Raw genomic sequence first — 21,964 nt, 5'->3', positions numbered from 1 at the left:
TGATGTGGGTGGAATTGAAGCTGTCCCAGCAGGAAGCTGTTGACCTGATACATATTTTCTATTGTGAGGTGACAGGGAGAACAGGGAAAAGGTTGTCCCAGTTTTGTCCAAATATTCATACATAAGTAGTAATAATCCATCAATTAAAGGACATTTCTCAAGTTGTTTACTACCAGGCATGCAGATACACTGACTCAGAGTGCAGCAGGGCAAATTTTAGTTGGGACCCTGAGATGTTTGCTTTGCAATCTTACTGTTGATTTTATTTGCAGCCCTTTTTTCTTCTGTGCAATATCTTCTAACATTTCCCTCCTACCTAAAATGAAATTTTCAGGCATGAGATGACTGGGGCTGATTGTAAAAGTGTATCAAAAATGATTTCTGTTTATCTTCAGCTGAGTGCTCCATGGAAATAAGTGGAGACAGGAACATAAGCTTCCTCTGCCTACAGGTAAGGATTTTAACTAGGCATAGACACAAACATAAACAAAATTCTAGTATTACATATTAAATTATTTTTATGACAGATTCAATTAATAACTGGGAAGAAAACAGGAAGATTTATTTTATAACAAGGATTGCTTCAAAACTTTTAAGTACAAAGTCCCAGAAGGTCTGAATCAGCCACATTAGCTAAAACTTCACAGAATTAGAGAACCAAGGTAAAGCTGGAAGAGGCCACAGTGGATCATGTGGTCCAACCTCCTGCTCCAGCAGGGTCATCCCAGAGCACAGGGTTGTACCCAGACAGGTCTGGAACATCTCTAGTGAGGGAGACTCCACAACTTCTCTGCACAGCCTGTTCCAGTGCTTGGTGGCCTGCACAGAAAAGAATTTATTCCTCATGTTCAGGTGGAACTTCTGCCCGTTGCCTCTTGTCCCACTGCCTGGCACCACCGAGAAGTTCCTGGATCCATCTTCTTGGGATTCCCTCTTTAGGTACTTGTAGACATTGATGAGGGCCCCTCTCAGCCGTCTCTTCTCAAGGCCGAACAGGCCCAGCTCCCTCAGCCTTTCCTCTTCAGAGCCCCTTCATCCCCTCCGCCGCCCTGTCCCGGACCCGCTCCAGGAGCTGCACGTCTCTCTCGTGCTGAGGGGCCCAGAGATGGACGCAGCGCTCCAGACGCGGAGCGCACTTCTCGTGTGAGCGGCTCAGAACTCCTTCGGCACGGATCGCTCCAGCCCCGAGGCCACTCCACCGCTGCTTGCCGGGCAGGATCCCGATCCCGGCCCCGAGCCCGATCCCGATCCCGGCCGCTCCCGGGCTCCCCTCCCCTCCCGGGCTCCCCCACAGGGGCTGCGGGTGCCCCTCCGCGCCGGCAGGGGGCGCTGCGGGCGGGCGGAAGCGGCGGCGCGCCCGCGCCCTCCCGGCGCGCCCCGCGTGTCCGCTGACCCTCGATCCTCCTCCTCTTCCTCCTCCTTCTCCTCCTTCTCCTCCTCCTCCTCCTCCCGGGCGTCATGGCCGCCTCGAAGCCCGTGGAGTTGCCGGGCGGCGGTGGGGGCACCAGCGGGCTGTCCCGGTGGCAGCTGGCGCTGGTGCTGGGCGCGCCCATCCTGCTGGGAGCCGGCGCGATCTATCTGTGGGGGCGGCGGGCGGCGCGGCGCGGGAAGGGCGCTAGCGAGAGGAAGACCCCGGAGGGGCGGGCGAGCCCCGGGCTCGGCGGCGAAGGCGGCTCCGGGCAGCCCGACGGGCCCGGACACGAGGAGATGGTGAGCGGGGAGCGGCAGGGGCCGGGGTCCCGCCGCCGGCCGGGCCGCCCGGAGCAGCGTGGGGATGCCCGGGCTGCATCTGCCATCTGCGGGCGGCAGGGCCCCACAGGCCGCTGGCCCCGTCCGGAGTGCGGCTGCCAGGGTGCCGGTCCCCAGCGAGGAGCAGGCGTGCGGTGGGATGGAGCTCGGGTGACATCCTGGTCGTGCTGTGCGTGACACGCCCGGCAGGTCACAGAGTCACAGGCCGGGCAGGTCGGAGGGGCCCGCGGTGGGTGATGCGGTCCGACCTCCGGGGTCGTCCCAGAGCACATTGCACAGAATTGTGTCCGAACGGTCTGGAATGCCTGCAGTGAGGGAGACTCCACGCCCTCTCTGAGTAACCTGTTCAGTGTTTGGTCACTGCACGGTAAAGAAATTCTTCCTCATGTTCATGTGGAACTTCTGTGCATCAGTTTGTGCCCGTTGCTTCTTGTCCCATTGCTTGGCACCACCGAGCAGAGCCCAGACCCATCCTCCTGACGCATTTCCTCCAGATACTGATAATGATGAGGTCCTCTCTCAGCCATCTCTTAAGGCTGACCAGGCCATTCTCCTTGAGGTTTTGCTTCTATGAGAGATGCTTCAGTCCCTTACATCACGTTTGTCACCCTTGGTTGGATGTTGGACCTCCATGTCTTTTCTGTGGTCAGCCTGGGTGACACGGAGCTCTTAGCCAGGCAGTCACGGTTGCGGTTCTGCCCTTGCTGCACAGGGATCGGGAGTAGTTTGTTCCAAGATCAGGCATTGCCAAATGCATCTTCTCCTCAAGTGGCTGAGCATGGATCTGTGCTGCTGAGGGGGGAACATACTCTAGACCTCTGAGGCAGAGCTATCTGTGAATAAGTTTCCTCCAGGAATAGTGTTTTGAAAAGAAAATCTGAGATCTGTTGTGTGTGAGATGCTGGATACAGCAGAGTGGAAAGAAAACACAACCAAAATGGTTTTAAAACTAAATAGTACTTTCCATGAAAATATAGAATCCACAGAGTTCATGCAGCAGAGACTTCTAAGTGTAGAATTTGCCTAGTAGGCATGCTCTCAAAGCATACATCTGTCCTGTTGTAAGTTACCATTCTGAGAACTTTCAGATAAAATGGTCTGTGCGAAAGCTTAAGGACAACATGTAAGATTGGAGTCCAGATCAGATCTGTGGTTCTCTTGTATATCTGTGTTTGGAAAAAATGCCTCTAAGATGCACTTTGTGCACATCTGCAGTTCCAGATGTACCTGCCACTCATGCAGCATTGCTGAGGTGAGGTTGCAGTTGACAAGCACGTTTAAAGTGATGGATTTGACAAACTGATGGGCTTTGGTAAGAGTATCCCACACTGCATTTTTCTTCTCCTGTTCCTGTGTATCACCCAAAATGCTTTGAACTGTCAGACTGTTTAAGCTTCCCATCTGAAAAGATCAGGAGAGAAGAAGAATCACCTCTGGGAGGCTGGAAAAAGTCCGTTTTAACCTTGGTGGTTTGATGGTGAAGATTGACGCGCTGGGGCAGGCAGTGGCAGGCACGCACGGGAGTGGTGAGGAAGGTGGCAACTTCCCCAGCCAGTGAATCATAGCTGCTCTCAGGCATTCCTGAAAGCATGGTAAGCTGTAAAACCTCTGCTGGACCTTGAGGCAGTGACTTCAGTGCAGTGATTTGTTCCTTCCTGGGCACCAAACAGTACTGAAGAAGTTGTGTACAGAGGACAAATTGAGACTGTTTACTGTGGTAGCTTTGGCTCGTGGCTGCAAGCAGCATCTGGCACACTTATGGGAGTGTGCTTGCTGCGTGTGAGCTCTGCAGGTCTGCAGGCTGCTCCTGACCTTTGTCTTCCTGCAGTGACTTCCCTGTTAGTGCGTTCACTCTGGGTTTCTTGATTGTGTTTCTGAATTCCAGCACTATCCAGGAGTTTGTAGTCATTCTACAGTTGTAGGAAGGAAGCACTTAAAACATTTAAAACATGTAGCATTTGATTTAAAATATTGTGTGTTGCTCCACAAATTGAATTACTAGAAGGCTCTGTGCATTTAAGGATAAGTTGAGTGGTATGAGCTGATGCAAAGTTTCTTGAAGAGTGGCATTGCTTACACTGTAAAGAAATTAAGGATGTTGCTTAGGAAAGCTGCAGAAGTTATGGGATTTGACTGATTACATGAGATAATTGTCTAGCTGGTCAAAATATGGCTGCATCAGGGAAATAAATGTGGCTGCAAGTTCCCAGGACTGCTTTATGTGTGTGTGGAGGATTGTCTTCCTGTTACATATCCAAAGCTATGATGCCATGTAGATTTTATGTTTCCTCTCATATTTTATTAGTTATGGATATTAGTGATAAGACCCATGACTAAAAATACAGCTACTGCAGATGCTTCACTTACAAAAGTGCCTGTATTGCATTAGTCTGCCTTTATAGTGTGATGAGATATTTTTTGAAACTCAGTTGGATTTCACGTACAAGTCTGCACAGTGAATAAGAGCCAGTAATTCATTTCACAGTTAAAATACAAGAGGAAAATCCTTTGGAAAACACATAGGCCAATAATGAATCTACTACTAACAGCTGTGTCAGCTAACTATTCTTTTACTCATAAATGTAACTTAGGACTCATACTGTTTTGTGCTTTTCATTAAATCAGCCCCCGTATCCATTTGATGTTCTGGTCACTTTTTCTGAAGACATGACCTTGAATTTTTTTCCTTTGTTTTTTTAAAAATATGTAAGGTCCTATATCTTCCCTGTTCTTTATTCTGACTTGCTACTATTTTGCATGCAGTTCAAGCTTTTCTTTTACCTGCTGCACAGGCTTCACATTTTTTTCCCAGCTTTGTCTGCACCAGAGGATTCTCCTGACATCAACGCACTGGCCAAGTGTGTGATCTGTGACTGACATTGTGTTGGCAGAAGCCCTTAGCACAGGTGCTATATTGGGAAAAGCTGAACTGCTTTTGAGATTCCTTCTCCTGTAAGCACAGCTCCTTGACAGAACAGTAAACTGGTATTATTGGACCAGTTAAGTGATGATGATGGTTCAAAGGTCGTAAAGCCAAATTGCATCTGTTAATGACAGTTGTCACTGTTTCTTATAATTTAGATGGAATGTGTTTTGGTCACTCAGTAGCAGTTGCTTTTCACATGCTCTCCTGGTTTGTAGGGAGTATTGTGTAATTAAAATGTGGAGTACTTTGCATATATTGCTTTAGTTGGCGTCCAATTGATTTTTTTTAAACTTATTCCATGACACATTTTTAGCAGGTTTTTTACCCTCCTTGTCTTGCAGGAGTGATCAGTGGTTAGTCAGTGAGATAGTGTGTTGGTTGCTTCAGTATTTTTTTCCCCTGAAGTTGGAATTAATTCCTTTTGCAGTTCTGTGATAGTCCAGATCTGACCCCTTAACTCTTTCAGTAAGTTGACAATGTAACCCTGTGTTTGTTGTGAGAGGAGGTCAGCTGGGTGGCCTTGTGTATTTTAGAAAAAGCCATTGGGGTCACAGCAGTTCCCTGTGTGCACACTCTCCTGTGAGCTGGGCACTGTCCTTGAGTGCAGGGGTGGGTGAACGTGACAAACTCCGCGGCCTTTGTGGTGCCACATCCCGGGATCAGCAGCCAGCCAGCGTGGCTTCTTTCCAGGGTCTGTTTTAGTAGCAATTGCTGAATGCTGCCTCTCTCACTGCTGTGATGTTAGATCAGGATATGAACAATACAACCCCTTAGTCTAGATACACTCATGTTGGTACTTACTCTAGATTGATCTAAGCAAAGTAACTAAAAAGTAATTTCTATTGTACTGTGCACCTGTTGCTTAGTAAATCTCACTGTCAACCTCCTGTGAGTCTTTCTTTTGTGCTAGCTATAGTGAACAGGTGTAGAAAACTCCTAAATGTGTGTATAATAGCAGTAAAACTGTTTGACTCTTGGCTTATTTATGGAAGGCGTGGATGGCAAATTCATTTAACAGGAAGGTGACTGAGAACGTTGTGAATTTGTCCTGTAAACTTCATTACATTTTTCTGAGTGTAATACATCCTTACTTGTGCTTTGAATTTACTTCTAAAGCTCATGTAAACATACTTTTTCTCACAGTGGTTTTAGTGCTAAAGGGACTTTTTAAACCATTTGTGTTCAATTAATGCCTTTGTTTGAAAAAAGACTTGAGATGAACCTTAGTGAAAAAACAAAGCAGAAAGGTAGGTATTCAGAAAAGAACAAGATTTTTTTTCCTGGTACCTCATCTCATTAAGAGGGTTCTTTCACTTGCAAAAAAGGACAAAAAAGAGGCCTAGACCAAGGCTTTCTTTTTTTGCAGGTTGAATTAAGATGGCTGAAATAGTAGTCACCCTCCATGTCATCTGTCAGATAAGGGCTCATGCAAATCCTTTTCAACCAAGGGAAAATGCTGAAGCTCTCTGCTCATGCTTCTGTTGTGAATCACTGTCATCATTGGCTGGCAGGAGATTTCTTGTTCTGCTTTGAATAACAGTCCCCCTCAAATATAAAGGTTCTGAATGGCTAGTTTAACACTATTGCCATTTCAGGGAGTTACTAAGCGTTATTATTCTTGCAGCTGGCAGTCTGTTGCTGTAAAGTTGCTGTTTGCATGGTTTCTGAACATTTTGTGAGGAAAGCACATTTGCTGAGGTTAAACTAGAAGTTCAGAAAATTTTGCCAGTGTTGTCTATTCTTTAGTCAGTTAGCAATCTGCTTGTTCAGGTACCTGGATAAATGATAACTCAATTTCACAAGTGTCCTTTGGCTTAAGCTCTGTTCTAAAACTTGTTAATGAACAGTTGCTGAAAGCAGTGCTAAGTACTGAGATGTTATTTTTTGGGTAGCTGCAAATAACTTGAGTTGTTTTGTTGCTCTGCTATGAACTTACATTCATTTTGTTGAGCAGGTTTGGTTGTTGCACAGATTCTTTGAGCAGAAGATGACAAACTGGAGAGTTTTTCTTGCTCTATATTGATCTTCACCTTGGGGATAAAAAGTGTCCAGTGTGCCACATAGCATGGTTGAGGTCAGGCTCATGGGTCAGGTGGGGAGAAGCAGTGAAATTGGAAAATAATGTCTAGAATTATTACTTCGGCAAGAAAACGGAAGAATGAGGTTTTTGATTACTTGTGCATGAAGTTTGTTTGCATAATCAGTTTCTTAAGTACTATCTCGTGTATGTCCAGTGTAGCAATTGAGAAAGAATTTTTAAAAATACGCTTAAAAATTATGTGAGGGTTAAATTTAAGGCTTGACAAACCTTTAGAAACTGATGTTATGTGAGGAATTCATCTTATATGTGCTGTCATGAAAATGTATTCCAGCACAGAATGTGATGTGAGTTCTTTAATAACTTTATTTTTTGAAAAAAACAGCTACCAGAAAACCTCCAAAACATCAACAGCAAAAAACCCCACCAAACCAAACAAAAACATACACTGGATTTGGTGGTGTTTTGGGTGCATACTGAGGACTACAGCAGAGTAGTTTGAGTAAGAGTGCAGAAATAAAACATCTCAGAGCAAGCAGTCTAGTTTAAGGCAACATAAACAAGTTGATTTCTCCCTTGCCTTGGGCGATACTGCTGACTTCATTGCATGAGAGCATGTTGTGCTCCAAGTTCTGCCTCCTTACCCCCACATTTCCTGCCTCATGCAATGGGTGCAGCAGGGGGTAACCAAGGAGTCAGCAAATGTTCCATGATTCATTTCTGTATGATTGGGTGTGTGGTCTGTGATCCTGCAAGGGTTACTGAAAGTTTACTCTCATAACAGAGTTACTGATTTTAATAACTTTTGCCATCGTGTCTGTATTCTCTGAAGTTTGTGATCACTGTTGTGTGCACTTGTAGGCTTGTGGGAAGGCTTGATGCTTCCCAGAATCCAGCAGAGCACCAGTGAGAGCCCCAGACCCCAGGTGTCTTGCTTGCAGTTACAATTCCCACAGGTGCCACCGGAGCAGCCATGGCACTGGGGTGTTACCCAGCACTCCTCATCCCTCCCTGGTGTCTTTACTCAGGGCTGTGGGCAGGGCTCTCACAGTGCCTGGGATGGAGCACACACACTGGCATGGGACGTCCCTGGCATGAAGCAATTTGCACTGATCATGAAGTAGTAACCTAGCTGCACTTAGGCTTCATCTCTGCAGACTTAAATAATTTTCACACTAGGAACACATGTATGAATGTTACAACATGGCTGATATCATGTGTTTTTCCTTTTAGACCCAAGTTAATAGAAGCAGCACTGAATTTTGTAAGATTTTCACACAAGGGCATCTTTAACATGGTTTGCTTTAGACATGCACAAGGAAAAATTCAAGCTGACTTGCATGCATTTAAGGTTGCACCATATGCATAACCCTTCCCTTTGTTACAAGAAAAGCATTGTCATATTTGGAGATAAATTTAGGACCTACTCAAGATAAATTTAACCTTTTGAAACTTTGGTAAGTTGTTTCTTTAAAACTTAACCAGATACACAATTACTTGTCTCTCAGTAAAAATAGTTGCACCCTAATTTTGGCCTAGAGTAGCATAGAGTTACACAGTAACTCAAGTTAACAATCTTTCATCAAATTAAATTTGAAGCTTTACAATAGAAAAATCTGAACACCTTGCAGATTGCTTTGTTCTGTGAACAGTAAAGATGGTGCAGATTGATTTCTTGTGAACCCAGTGATTAATGACTTGAGAGAAGAGCTTTGCTGGCAGTAGAGATATTTAAGAAATTCTCTGCCTTATATGGTTTCACTTGTAAGTCTCCCCTCAGGAGAATGCTTCTAGGATACTTTTGTTCTATTTGGATGCCTACCTTTATTTAGGAACTGAGGCTAGCACCCATTATCTGATTCTCTCCTGCCAGGATAGGGATCCAGGCCTTAAAAGACAGGTTATAGAGCAAGTCTTGGCTTCCCGTCAGGTTTTCAGTTTTAAAGTAAATCACTTAGATGCAAAAAATGATCAGGTTGGAATGAAATGAGCAGACATTACGGGGAATGGGCAAATTAAATGCAAAGTTGCTTTCAAATTTGTGTTATAGCTGTCTGGTTGTCTGTATGTGTTCAGTTTGGCCCTGGCAGTGGGTAAGTGGGTAGAGGAGGCAGCAGTATGGTCAAAGAGCAACAAGGACAATTCCCAACAAATCCTCAGTGATCTGAAGTGCAGGGGACATGTAGTGAATGCTGCAGCTATTGTTAAAGGTACTTCTGCCCCCAGTCTGTAGCCTTTCCCTCCTCAGAAAGGTTGGTAGAATAGCATGTGTGCCCATACTTCCCTTCATTTTGTTCTGGCAAAACTGCCCCAAAATGTTGTCCATGAAATAAGGCTGTGACAGAAGAGCAGAAATCCAGAAGATCAATGTGAGAATCTTTTGCAGCTCTTTTTTCGTTAATGCTCTTTGATAGAACATTTCTACATCTAATTCCTTACAGACCACAAGATTTGATAACTGATTTGTAAATCCAGGGGTTTCAGGTAGGTAGCAGTGTTAGTTTCTGCAGAAATACAGATCATCAACATGTGGTGCAGAACATAAAGATGCATTTAGCAGGATCTCAGGCCAGTCAGCAAAGTTTCCCATCCCTTGCTAAGATGGTGATGGTCCAACACTTGTCATTACATGGAGCAGAGTGTGTGAAGCTGTAGAGAAGTCAACTATAAAGTTGATTTGTCTAGTGCATGAGAGCCAAATCAGCTTTATTTTCCTTTCAGGTTTTATTTGTCCTGCTCAGTAGGTCTTTCCACAAAGTGTTTTCCATATTTAATTCATAGTCTGATGAATCACCTCTTGTCTTAGAGGCTGTCTGTATTTCAGAAGGAGGATCTTCTGTTTGAATTGCTTTGAGGGCTTTGTTGTCTTTACACATTTAGCCTCTGGAGAAACAACTTACCTCATTGGTTCTTCTGATCACCAGCCATGTAAAAGATTAGAATCTGTTTAGCTTTTCAAACAGAAATGACTGCATTGTTTATTACCATTGTAGTGAATCTTGTGAAAAGGTTATCTACTATCTGATATACTTGCAAAAGAAAATTCTTGTGTGTTTCCAGGAACTGAAATCAGTGAGATTTTTCAGAAGTCTGGGCTAGAGTTCACAAGTCAGGTCCATTTTTATATCTTTGAAGATGGGCCCTAAAGTGCGTAGCTTGTGTGCTGTGATGCCTTTTTAATTTGAACTGACCTCTCATTTTCTTTTTCAGAGTCCTCTTGGTAGAGCCCAAGCAGCCAAGAACAAAGGAAACAAATACTTTAAAGCAGGAAAATATGAGTTAGCTATTCAGTGTTACACTGAGGCTATCAGCCTGTGTCCTCCTGAGAAAAACCTTGATCTTTCTACCTTCTATCAAAACAGAGCTGCTGCCTATGAACAACTGGTAAGAAATTAAAAGATAAATGTGTACTTACTGTAAAAAGTACCATTATCAATTTTGCATTTTGTCACTTTCATCCACTGAAAGGTCCCAAGTGATAACATCTGCTTTCATTGCAAGATGCTATTGCAGCTTTTTTCAGCTTATCATACTTTTCTACATGTAAATAAAATCACACTCAGTATATCTTATGTAATTCTTATGCATCTGGTTCTTCCAAGACAAAGTTTTAATTTCTTATTCTCTGGAAGAATTTTCTTGTATATAAGTTTATTTTACTTCTCTCTACTTGAGTAATTAACTGTGAAAGAAAGGTGAAAGGCCAAATATTTTGGAAGGATGCTACTTCAAAATGTAAACAAAAAATCATTGAAATCCTAGTAAAGGCCAAGACCTAAATTTTGCACATGGGGAAATAACATTTACTCGACAGCTGGGTAATTACACACTGGGTGTTATTTTAGAAGTCAGCCAGTGTTGCTTATTATGGTATGATGGATTTGCTTGTGAGGTCGAGTTGGTGAGCTGTATAAAGGAGAGGAAAAGTTGGCCTTGTACAGTCTGAAGTATCAGGTGAGAGACTGTGCTTACATAAATCTGGTATTAGATTTAGTTCTTGTCTAACACAAATTCATGCCATAATGAATACCAAATGCATATGATTCCTGTATTAGAAAAGCCTGTTTTGATAAATTGAAATAACATTAAAAAAAGAAGTTTCAGCACTTTGGTAAACTTGCTTGCTTCCGTTATATTTCCATCTTTTTTCTTCTACTTGTTTCACACCAGTCTTTCAGTCCCAATGTTACCTCCTGCAAGCATCTTTGCATCAAGTCATATGCTCTCCCATGGGATTTGTGCACTGTCTGCTGTAGTATTTTGTAGGAATTCCATTTCTGGTGCAGGTGTTTACAGTGGTTTGCAGGCACTTTCTCCCTGTGGGACTTGCAGGAGCGCAGCCCCGGGAGCCGCAGCCACCGCGGGGTGCGTGACCCCGGAGCTGGCTGGGGGAGGCAGCACAGGGAGCTGAGCAGGGCCCCTCTCACTCTGCTGCTTCTCTGCCCACAGCAAAAATGGACAGAAGTGGCACAAGATTGTACAAAGGCCGTTGAGCTTAACCCTAAATACGTCAAAGCTCTCTTCAGACGTGCAAAGGCTCATGAGAAGCTAGACAATAAGAAGGAATGTTTAGAAGGTGAGTAGCTCATGCTGTGTATACTGAAAAGTGGAATTAGTTTTGCTGCTTTGGAGATGGCAACTTTTGGAAATGTTTTGTTTTCACTTCTGTAGCTACGGTAATACAGAATTATGTATTTAAAACCATTCCTAGCTTCTGCAATACATATTATTTTCTTGTCGAAAGAAACCTTTTCACATTTCTCTAACTCTCATCTGCTCACATCTGAAATGACTGCTGAGAAATTGATGTTACTGTAGCCACTCAAGGTATTATTTGTCCAGGAAACTCCTTCACTTTAGGACAGAATTAATCTAACATGAGTGGATAACCAGTTGTTCTGTTTCCATGCAGTAAAGAGACTTTCTTCTCAGTTTGTTTTAGAGAAATTATGCTACTACAGAAATGTGGGTTTTTGCAGGTAGAGATGCATGGTCAGAAATAAAAGTATTGCAGTAATTTAAATGCATTGGACTGGTATTAGAGGGAAAATAACTTCAGTAGCATTTTCTTCTGGTGCATAGTTTAAGAAAACTAGAACAGATTGATTTTTTTTATTATTAATACTTTGTATTCAGAAGAAATTACTGTATCAAACCTTCCAATGCTATTTGTAAACAGAACATGTTTTGAACTGTCAGGAAGATATCACTGAGAAGCCATGGAAATTAAGAACTACAGGTCAGATGTGTTGTCTCATGGCACTTTTGAGCTATAGTACGCTGCTTGAAATGACCCATATAAATTTCATCAAGTGAAATAATTCCTGCTGATGTTAGGTTAAAAGACAAATTAAATTTTCAGCTGTGCTCATTATCAAAAAAGGACAGAAAATAAGGCAGTGCTTTGGCTGGGAAATCTAACTGTTAAATTGGTTTCATTATGTGTAACAGACAAGAATTAGGTCTGCCAAATTAGAAGGTAAATTAGATGTGAAAAATTTATCTGTCTGTTTATCTGCTGGCAGAATGCCTTTACGCCCTTTAAGATGGTAGTAACTGGAAAAGGAAAACTTGGTCCATTTAGTGCACTCCTTTGCAACCACTGTGTATCAGCTGCACTTCCAGAGTGCTGTAACAAAATCTAAACCTTATGTAGCTGCCAGGTGATTAAAGCCCCAAGAAAGATCAAGTGTCCCTGTGACAGTAGGACAGTTTTAAATATAACTTCTTTTTACTGTTAATAGCAGTAATGCTAGTGACAATTATTTTCAGCCTTTACTTCTATTCGATTTTTTGCTTGCAGTTTTTTCAGATCTGAAGCTTTCTTGCTTTTTTTTTTTTTTAACAACACTGTTTTTCTATAACGCTGCTTTTGCCTGCCAGCCACATATGGCCAGTAAAATCCCTGGAAGTAGGGTATGCCCCTGTAGTGGAGGAAAGCAAAACCAAACAAACCTCAAAACTACTACCAGCAGAAAACTCCTCCAGTGATCCCTGGCAGTATTATTTGGGAAGATGTTGCTGCTGCAGCCAAGCGTGGAGTGCAGCAGGGTTTGGGCAGAGTGTGTTTGCTGGGTTTGTATAGCACATTCTTGCTGGGGGTACCATATTTTCCCAGGGACTCTGATGTGCTTCTGGACCATGCCAGAGGTGCAGGGAGTTTCTGTGTAAGTGATGGCTTAATAGTCTCTCTAGCAGCAGAATTAGAGAAATATAGTAAAACTCCAGGGCAAGACATTTACTTTTCAAGCATATTCAGACCACACCCTTGTTGAATTTCAAATCCAGGTTCTGGTCATCTTCACTCATGTTTAGGTGAAAACAAAATGGAAAACATGTGGTAGCATTGCATTAAGTGGAGTGTCCAGAGAAGCTGTGTGTGTAGGAGTGCATTTCACACTGGGAAGTTTCACTTGGGCAGCAGTGGGTTAACATTTGCAGAAGTTTCTCTGTGTGAATGAGAGCCATGTGATAGGGGCTGGCACTTCAAATAGGCCAGCAAGGTATTTCTCCTTGCTCCCTTCCAAAGTCATGGAGGTGAGCTGAAAAATTTGAGAAGAATTTCGGCAGATTTCTTATACTGAGGAATAGGCGAGATGTGATGGGACTGAATGTGAATTTTAGAAGTAGAAAATAAAGACCAGTCCCAGAAGAAAAGCTGCCTTAGCGCTTTTAATGCAAACATCATATGAACATAATTACTGTCCTCAAAGTTTCAAAATGGTGAAAATCCCTGATAGAGGTATATATTTTCACTTTTGATTTAAGTGTATTTCTCTAGATAAAAACATGAACAGAAAAATAAATGTAATTTCTTTTCATTCACTGTCATGAAGTCCTTTTATCCCAGGAAGATCATTTTGGATACAAATTTGTGTCTTGAATAGTACACTAAATACAGCAAGCTGGAAACAGAGGCTTTGGCCTGAGAACAGGACATGTATTATTTTGGCAATGCCTCATTGTACTCAGTGGCACATTTTATAGTGTACTTCAGTGACTATCAGAATTCCTTTAATCTCATTTCTGTACGTTGTTTCCTAGATGTCACTGCAGTCTGCATTTTAGAAGCCTTCCAAAACCAGCAAAGTATGTTATTAGCTGATAAAGTTCTTAAACTCCTTGGAAAAGAAAAGGCCAAAGAGAAGTACAAGGTAGGACTTGTGATACTGCTGCCTAATTGTCATTTCACCTGACCAGTTGTTGAAAAGTCAGTTGTTGGCATTCTGTCAGTTGTTGTAAACAAGTCACTGTCTTCATCTGCTCAAGCATAAGAAGCAACACAAACTGGTTTCTACAAAGCTGCCATTGTACCAATGGTATTTTCCTGTGGGACCTCTCCAAAGTTTTTGGAACCTCAGCAGGGAAGAGACATCTCTTCTAGCAGTTGTTTCCCTTTAATAATGAAACTTATTACGACATTCAGGAGACACCCTAAGTTGGTGTGCTGCCCTGTGTAGGGCTTTTCTGAACTTGCAATTTCACAGAAAGTGGGTGTGCTGGAACAGACAGATATCTGTGCATGAATGTTTGGAAACTGCAGAAGAGAGAACTGCGGAAGCATAGGGGTAGCCAGGGGCAGTCATTTTAAGTGACTGTAGGTTTACAAAAAGGTTGGGACAGATATTAACATGTTCTTGGCTGTTATTAAAGCATTCTTGTTTGCGTTTTGATGGTGGTTGAAGTTCTGAAATCCTGTGTTGGTTTTGAGATGCTGAATTTCTTTCCTGTTGAAATTCACGTAAATGTGTAGTGTGGAGGTAATAACAAATAGTGTTATGAGTGTGTGGGACATAGATAGGTATGCTTCAGAAGAGTGCACTCAGTGTTTCCTGCAGGACAGACTGCATTGTAATTCTTGTGTGCAGTTTATTTTAAACAAGAAGTCTTTTTTGGCTGTAGAAAGGATTGATTGCCTGAGAGGTGTTACTTCTGGGACTTTAAGTAAAATAGGTTGTATCCAGTCCAAGTTCCACACAGAACTAGGGTATTGCTTCATTAGTCTCCATTGTAATGATGACAGCAGCTTCTCTTGGACAAGCTGGAGAAAAGAGGAAACTGCTATTCAGAATCTGCTTGAATTTAGGGTCATGCTTAAATCACCAGCTTGCATTTTTCACCCAGTTTATGTGCACACCCAGTGCTTTAGTACATCTACCCAATGTCTTATGATTTCCTAAGGGTCCTTATTTCTAGCCACATATGTGGAAAGATACAATCTCCCTTCCCCCCAAATATCATCACTTTGTTTTCACTGGTGATGGGTATTGCTTTGTGATCTGCAGCTTAAAGGATCCCTAGACATCAAAATGGCAAATCCAAAACATCAGGCTATCAGATGAGAAAGTCATACATTGTTTCTTTCATCAGTTGTTTTTTTAAATAATCACGTTTGCTGTCCATTTCCATCTTTACCATCTGATCTCACCACATAATGACTTGGAATTACCTTTCTCTGTTTCAGAATCGGGAGCCTCTGATGCCCTCGCCACAGTTCATTAAATCCTACTTCAGTTCTTTCACAGATGATATAATTTCCCAACCTTTGCTTAAGGGTGAGAAATCAGATGAAGATAAGGACAAGGAGGGAGAGGCTTCTGAAGTAAAAGAAAAGTGAGTGTACAGTACAGTTGAGCATTGTTTGGTACTGGAATTAAGTTTTCAGTGGTTTGGACATTTGCTCAGTGTAACGTGCTGCTGTTTGTTTAGTACTTGGCATGGAGATGCCTTTGACATAAATGACACCAGGATTGCAAGTGAAACCTTAGTGGAAGCTGACTGGCTAGTTCTAAACTTGCACAAAGCAGAAGAAGGACAATGAGACTGGGATGATATGCTGAATATTTACTACAGTATCACAGTAAATCTTAGGAGATGGGAGAACTGGAGAGGGCTGAATGATGCTTTGCGGGCAAGGAATATTTTATATTGAAGGAGCATTTCCAAGGAAGAGAGCAAGTTAGCCTTTGGATTGGCAGGGAGAAGATGAGCTAGGAAAAAGGGAATTTTGAATGAAAACATGCTTTTACAGCAACTGAGGCTGAAATGGTGTTTTATCTTTCTGGAATCAAATTGCCCATAAATGAAAAGTTTGTTCTGGTTTTGTAGGTTTGTTTTGTGTTTTGTTTAGTGGAGCCTGAGCACCACATAAATGGTTCTTTAATTTACTATGCTACTTTCCAGATTATTTTTGGAAGATTGCAATGCTGTCAGTTTGGAAACCATTGCAAACAGCATTATGATTTTTTTTTTAAGTAAGAGAGAATGTCCTGATCTACAGGCAGATTCACTGAATCCAGGATACAGCTGAGAACAAGGCAGTGCTGTAATATTTTGCTATTAAATAATTTCTTCCATATACAAGCTGCACATTGCTAGGTTTAACATTTCCCTTTCCTGTGCATGAATTCCATCCTCTTGTTTTAGACCAGAGATTATTGCTGTTCTTCGTGTGAAATAAAAAAAAACAACTCAAGGGACAAATGAAGCACAAATTCAAATTTTTTAAAACGTTTTTCTTCTTTATTTCCAATGTAATTTGGCCAGTTTTTGTGGAAATTGTTTTCCATCTAAGATGGCTCCATCCAGGGATGGATGTTCCAATGGGACTATGCTGGTGTTGTAAAATACAGCACAAGTTAGTATTTGTAATGATTTGATGAAACATCTGAATGGAAATTGCAGTGTTCAGTGAATGCATGTATATATACAACTGTTCTTACATCATTTACAGCTCTGGCTATCTGAGAGCAAAACAATATATGGAAGAAGAGAACTATGACAAAATTATCAGTGAAAGCACAAAGGAAATTGAAGCAAAGGGAAGATACATGGCAGAAGCTTTGCTTCTGCGAGCTACTTTCTACTTACTTATTGGCAATGCAAGTGCTGCCAAGCCAGACCTAGATCAGGTCATCAGCATGGAAGATGCAAATGTGAAGGTAAGAATCTGTCACAGCTGGATTGTAGTTGGGATTGAGAAGTTAGATAATAAACTTGCAATATACTTCAAGAAGTTGTTTGTCCAAATTTTCAGATGTATTAGTGGGAATATTCTGGTTTATTTACTGTATTTTTACTGACAAACTTTTTCTCAAGGGCTTGTTGATTTTTGAGACAGCTGTACTGAGTAGTGCAAACTAAAGGTGATAAGTACTACAAACTAAATAACAAGGGAAGCTGAATGAATTGGAAGAATTTTCACTTATCCACTCTGGATAAGTGAAAAACCTTAATTGCACTTGCATATTCAGCTGCTTCAAAAAACATTGATGTGTTTGTAAACATAGGAATCAAGAAGGATTTTGGGAGGGCTTGGAAATCCACGGAGATGAAAGCATAGGCTGACATTTTTGAAATTAGGTAAGGGGCTCATTTATTTAGAGTCAATGTGAAACTTACTCCTGCTTAGAATAATGGAAACCTGTCAGTAGGAGAAACTAGTCAAACGAAGAATTTACTGTGACTGTAATGAAGCCTGAAATGTGCAGGAACTCTGGGGTGGCTGATGTTTCCCTGCCGTGTTTTGCAGCTGCGAGCCAACGCTCTGATCAAACGGGGCAGCATGTACATGCAGCAGCAGCAGCCTGTGCTGTCCACCCAGGACTTCAACATGGCTGCTGACATTGATCCTCAGAATGCTGATGTTTACCACCATCGAGGACAGGTAAGAAACCCTAGGGATTTGGTCCCAACACTTGGCTACTTCAGTTATACTGAAAGGAAAAAAGGTGTCGTTGGAGACACTTCATGCTCTTGGTGGCAGAAAAATATGAACTCCTAATTAGAAACTTTTGTGGGATAAACACACAGTCTGTTTTGGAGGTTCAGGTCAGGCAGAAGCAATTAATTTCTTTAGCTATAGGAAAGCTGTCTATATTATGAACTGAGACTTACAAGTGTGGGGGCTTGTGTACATGTACAGCAGATAAAAGCTGTTCTGTGAAGGGGCCTGGATGGCAGAGCAGCATCTGCACAGCAGGAAGCTTTGTTACAGCAGAGGTAACATGTCCCTGATAATACCTGCAGCCCTGAGCCCTGGACTTGGGTCTCTTCAGCTCATCCCTCTCTGCTTGTGACATTGCTGTGTCCTTGACTAATTTCTAGCTCTAGGGAAGCCTGGGCTGCCACAGACCTGTAAATGAATGGTGCTGGAAGTAAAAAAGGAACACTAGCTTATGCAGATAGGCTAAGTCATATTTGTAAGGAAGACTTCCATGGATCAAGGGTTTTTCTCCATGAATTTGTTAGACCTCTTTAGTGCTCAGAAATTAAGAAGGGAATGAAAATGTTCTGCAGATTGAAAATTGGTGTTTTAAAGTACCTTCACAGTAAAGTAAGAGAATGATGAAGTGAACTCTGCTCCTGTGGAGGAAAAGAATGTCAAAATAAAAGCAAAAAAAACCCCAACCCTACAAAATAGGTTGAAATAGAAGCTGAAAAAGCTGAAATGTTTCAATTAAAGTACCTTCACAGTAAAGTAAGAGAATGATGAAGTGAACTCTGCTCCTGTGGAGGAAACGAATGTCAAAATAAAACAAAAAAAAACCCAACCCAACAAAATAAGTTGAAATAGAAGCTGGAAAAGCTGAAATGTTTCAGTGTCCAAATAGTCCACAGATACTGGCTACAGAGAGGCAAAACAACTTGAGAAAATATGGTATAATTTTGGAGACTGGTCATAATGCTGACACAATGATGACAACAGTCTAAAATGCAAGCAGTCTCAATCCCTACACAGGGTCATTGCCTGCTTGTGCAGGTAGCCAAAGTTTCACTGGTGGCTTTGATAATACAATAATAACAGTAATTTTTAGTTACAGGTTTTGTAGGTTTCTAGACAGTTCTGCAACTGAGCTGGAAATTATCTGAGTAACTGATGCTAATTGAATTATCATGTAAGTGTCTGAAGCACAGATGAAATAGAGAAATAGGATTTTCTTTCATTCTGGCTAGCTGAAAATCCTGCTTGACCAAATCGAGGAGGCTGTGGAAGACTTTGATGAATGTATCCGATTGCGACCCAATTCTGCCTTGGCACAAGCACAGAAATGCTTTGCTCTGGTAGGTAACGTGCTGGGGTTTGTCTGGGTGCTTTTGCTTTAAAGAGCTCTCTAAAACACTATGTTTCTCTGGTTTATTCAAATTTAACAGGAAAGTAGGGCAACATACTTCTCTGTCTTAATAATAGAGTAAAGGAATAATGCAACAATTTCTTCAGTCGGAGTAGGGATTTCCTGCTTTTCTTTTGAAACACTCATTGTTCAAACAGAAGAACATTTTTTCTGTTCTGTGAGAGAGAAACTAAAATCTTGATTCTAACTGGAGTTAGAAAAATCAAAAAAATTGATTTTAATAAAACTCTACTATTGTGGAAAATGGTTATCATCAAGAAATTGGAAACAAACATTTTCAAGCTAGTACAATGACTCAGTGTGCGAGAATCTTGTCAGGGCAGCTTTGCATGGTGTGAACAAGGAGGAATGCCAAGTTTGGAATTTCTAAGCATTTAAAATAGAGGGAAGCTATCACAATTATCAGGTCTTATGACTTCCTTCTTTCATCTGTTTTCCTCTCCAAGTCCAGACACCTGGACGAGTTCCCAAAACAGATTTGGTAGGATGTACAGGCATATCACCTTCTGGAGCTTAGCACAAAATCATACAATGGCCTGGGTTGGAAGGGATCTCGTACAGGCATATCACCTTCTGGAGCTTAGCACAAAATCATACAATGGCCTGGGTTGGAACAAAAATCATCTTGTTCCAACTTCCCTGTCATGAACAGGGACACCTTCCACTAGACCAGGTTGCTCAGAGCCCTATCCAGCCTGACCTTGAACACTGCCATGGTTGAGGCATCCACAACTTCTCTGGGTACTGTTCCAGTGTCTCACCACCTTTACAAGATTTTTTTCCTAATATCCAATTTAAACACGCTGTCTTTCAATTTGAATCTATTCCCCTTGTCCTGTTTACATGTTCTTGTAAAAACTCATTTTTACGTACTCTTCTGAAAAATCCCTCTCCATCTTTCTCATGGCTCCTTTCAGGTGTGTGAAGACCACAATTAGACCACCCCAAAGCCTTCTCTTCCCCAGGCTGAACAATCCCAATTCACTCAGACTATGTAAAATAACTGAATTATTATGATGCAGGCAACTCTTGGGGAGGTGGGTAGAGGCCTGATCACATTTTTTCAGTCTGGTGATGGCCTAATTTTTTTCATTTATTTTTTTCCTTGGAATAGTATCGCCAAGCTTATACAGGAAGTAATGCTTTGACTGTGCAAGCAGCCATGAAAGGCTTTGAAGATGTCATTAAAAATTTTCCAAAGTGTGCTGAGGGCTATGCACTCTATGCTCAGGTATGTTTTTCTCTCTTAAAGAAATTGCTGTGTTCTCCTGTACTTTTTATCTTGGATATAACTTTTCTTCAAGTAACAGATGAAGATTTGTGATGCTAAGTTCTGAGATAAGACATGCTGCCTGGAGTTAGCTACTTGCATTTATGGTTATGGGTGTTGTGGGGCAGAGGAGGTAGAGGGGGAACTGGTGGAGCAGGGTGTAAGTAATGAGAGGTGAGGGTGGTTATTAGGAGGCAGAGGTTATCCCTGCATGGTTCCCTCCTTCCTGCATGTATGTGGAATCCCAGCTGATGAATGTCAGGGATTCTCTGGGTAATTTGCGAGTCAGATGTGTGGAACTACAGTGATATTTTTGTTCTGCTGCCATTGGCATGTAGTGGTTTAGAACAGCTGTTGGGAGTAGTACACTTGTAACAGAGACTAATTTCTTCTCTAAGAATATACTGCTGGTTTTAGTAGGAAGCATGAGACATTCTGATTTTAAGTGGGTTGGCAATATATATGCATTTCCTTCTGAAAGAAGTATATCTGAAAAAGGAAAAGTTGAAGCTTGCAGGTACAGACTCTTAGAATGGTTTTTATTTACAGCACACAGCATGTTGCTTGTGGATTTCCTGTTACAGGTGGCAGTGTGGTCAGTAATTTGTGCACTTAAAGCACAGAAGCTTTCCAAAAAGCCTCAAGTTTGAAACTTTGGAAACTGATGTGCCTGGCCTGCTCTACCATAAATGAACTACATCCAATCTCACACTGTCAATACAGTTTTAATTAGAATTAGCTGAGTGCAGAGTGCATGCTTTGGAAGCTTATTGACAAACAGGTTTCTCTTTTGATTCAGGCACTAACTGATCAACAGCAGTTTGGCAAGGCTGATGAAATGTATGATAAATGCATTGACCTTGAGCCAGACAATGCTACTACATATGTTCATAAAGGGTATGTATTGAATTTGCAGTCCTTTTGGTTGAGAGCAGTTGGCATATTTAGACAAACCAACCTGAATTGAGTGTTTATGTTTAGAAATTTAGCCAGGAAAAATAACTTGAAACCATCTTTGTGCTCTTAAATGTATTTCTGTATTTTGTCTTGACTAAGCTGCAGATAAGTTTCAGGAAAGTTTCATCAGTGTTCACTGCTAATTGAGTATCTGCTTGAAGTGTATCTGACTTTTCCTTTACCTCTATTAGTTTCAGCTTTGTGTTGAAGTCTTTTCTTTCATAAAACTACATGCACCAAGTCCTCTTGGGAAAAATTTGCCTTTCATTAGAGTCATTAAAGCAGTAAAGTGGCTTATTTAAAGTGACTTTCACACAGGTGTTTTTAAAAGTCGTGAAGTTACTAAGTTACTGTGTTCCTGCATTAGAAATTAAATACATTATACATTTGGGATGGTTTTGCTTACCATGATGAAGGTTTGGGAGGAGTATGTGAAGCCTGTTTGAAATTTTCTCTCTTCTATAGTTTACTTCAGCTCCAGTGGAAGCAAGATTTAGACAAAGGATTAGAACTCATAAGCAAGGCCATTGAAATTGATAACAAATGTGATTTTGCATATGAGACCATGGGAACGATTGAAGTGCAAAGGTAATGCTGAATTGCAGTGTTAAGAGTTCTTAGTTACTTCTGAAGTTACAGTAGTTCTTTGAATTTCCTCATGGATCCTAAGATCTTCTCCCTAGTGTGCTGTAAGGCCAGCTCTTACCCAAAGTCCTGGTTTCTGTTCTGTAACTCTTAGGGAAAGCATGCATTCTCTGTGGCATAATTGTGATTTATGATCTGACAACTTCTTATCACCAATTCCATACTTAATGGACAACATGCAGGGGAGTCTGTGTATGTTTAAATACATCCCTTCTGCATTTAAAGTGACTTCCTAAATCATTGCC

The 21,964-nt window shown here is 41.7% G+C and overlaps 1 protein-coding gene across 1 annotated transcript in view; it reads left to right on the top strand.

Moving 5' to 3' along the window:
• The first annotated feature begins 1,405 nt into the window (after nucleotides 1–1,405).
• Nucleotides 1,406–21,964, top strand: part of TOMM70 (translocase of outer mitochondrial membrane 70) — a 24,854-nt gene continuing 4,295 nt past the window's right edge. The window contains exons 1-11 of the mRNA XM_039732826.1: nucleotides 1,406–1,710; nucleotides 9,924–10,097; nucleotides 11,163–11,289; nucleotides 13,758–13,867; nucleotides 15,178–15,326; nucleotides 16,447–16,654; nucleotides 17,245–17,379; nucleotides 18,669–18,776; nucleotides 19,962–20,078; nucleotides 20,917–21,014; nucleotides 21,540–21,662. Of these exons, the coding sequence (XP_039588760.1) occupies nucleotides 1,459–1,710; nucleotides 9,924–10,097; nucleotides 11,163–11,289; nucleotides 13,758–13,867; nucleotides 15,178–15,326; nucleotides 16,447–16,654; nucleotides 17,245–17,379; nucleotides 18,669–18,776; nucleotides 19,962–20,078; nucleotides 20,917–21,014; nucleotides 21,540–21,662 (1,601 nt within the window). The 5' untranslated portion in view covers nucleotides 1,406–1,458. The remainder of the gene's footprint in view (nucleotides 1,711–9,923; nucleotides 10,098–11,162; nucleotides 11,290–13,757; nucleotides 13,868–15,177; nucleotides 15,327–16,446; nucleotides 16,655–17,244; nucleotides 17,380–18,668; nucleotides 18,777–19,961; nucleotides 20,079–20,916; nucleotides 21,015–21,539; nucleotides 21,663–21,964) is intronic.

Source organism: Passer montanus, unplaced genomic scaffold, assembly GCF_014805655.1.
Source record: "Passer montanus isolate IOZ18808 unplaced genomic scaffold, ASM1480565v1 scaffold80, whole genome shotgun sequence".
Taxonomy (NCBI): Eukaryota; Metazoa; Chordata; class Aves; order Passeriformes; family Passeridae; genus Passer; species Passer montanus.
This window is presented reverse-complemented; position numbering and strand designations above follow the sequence as displayed.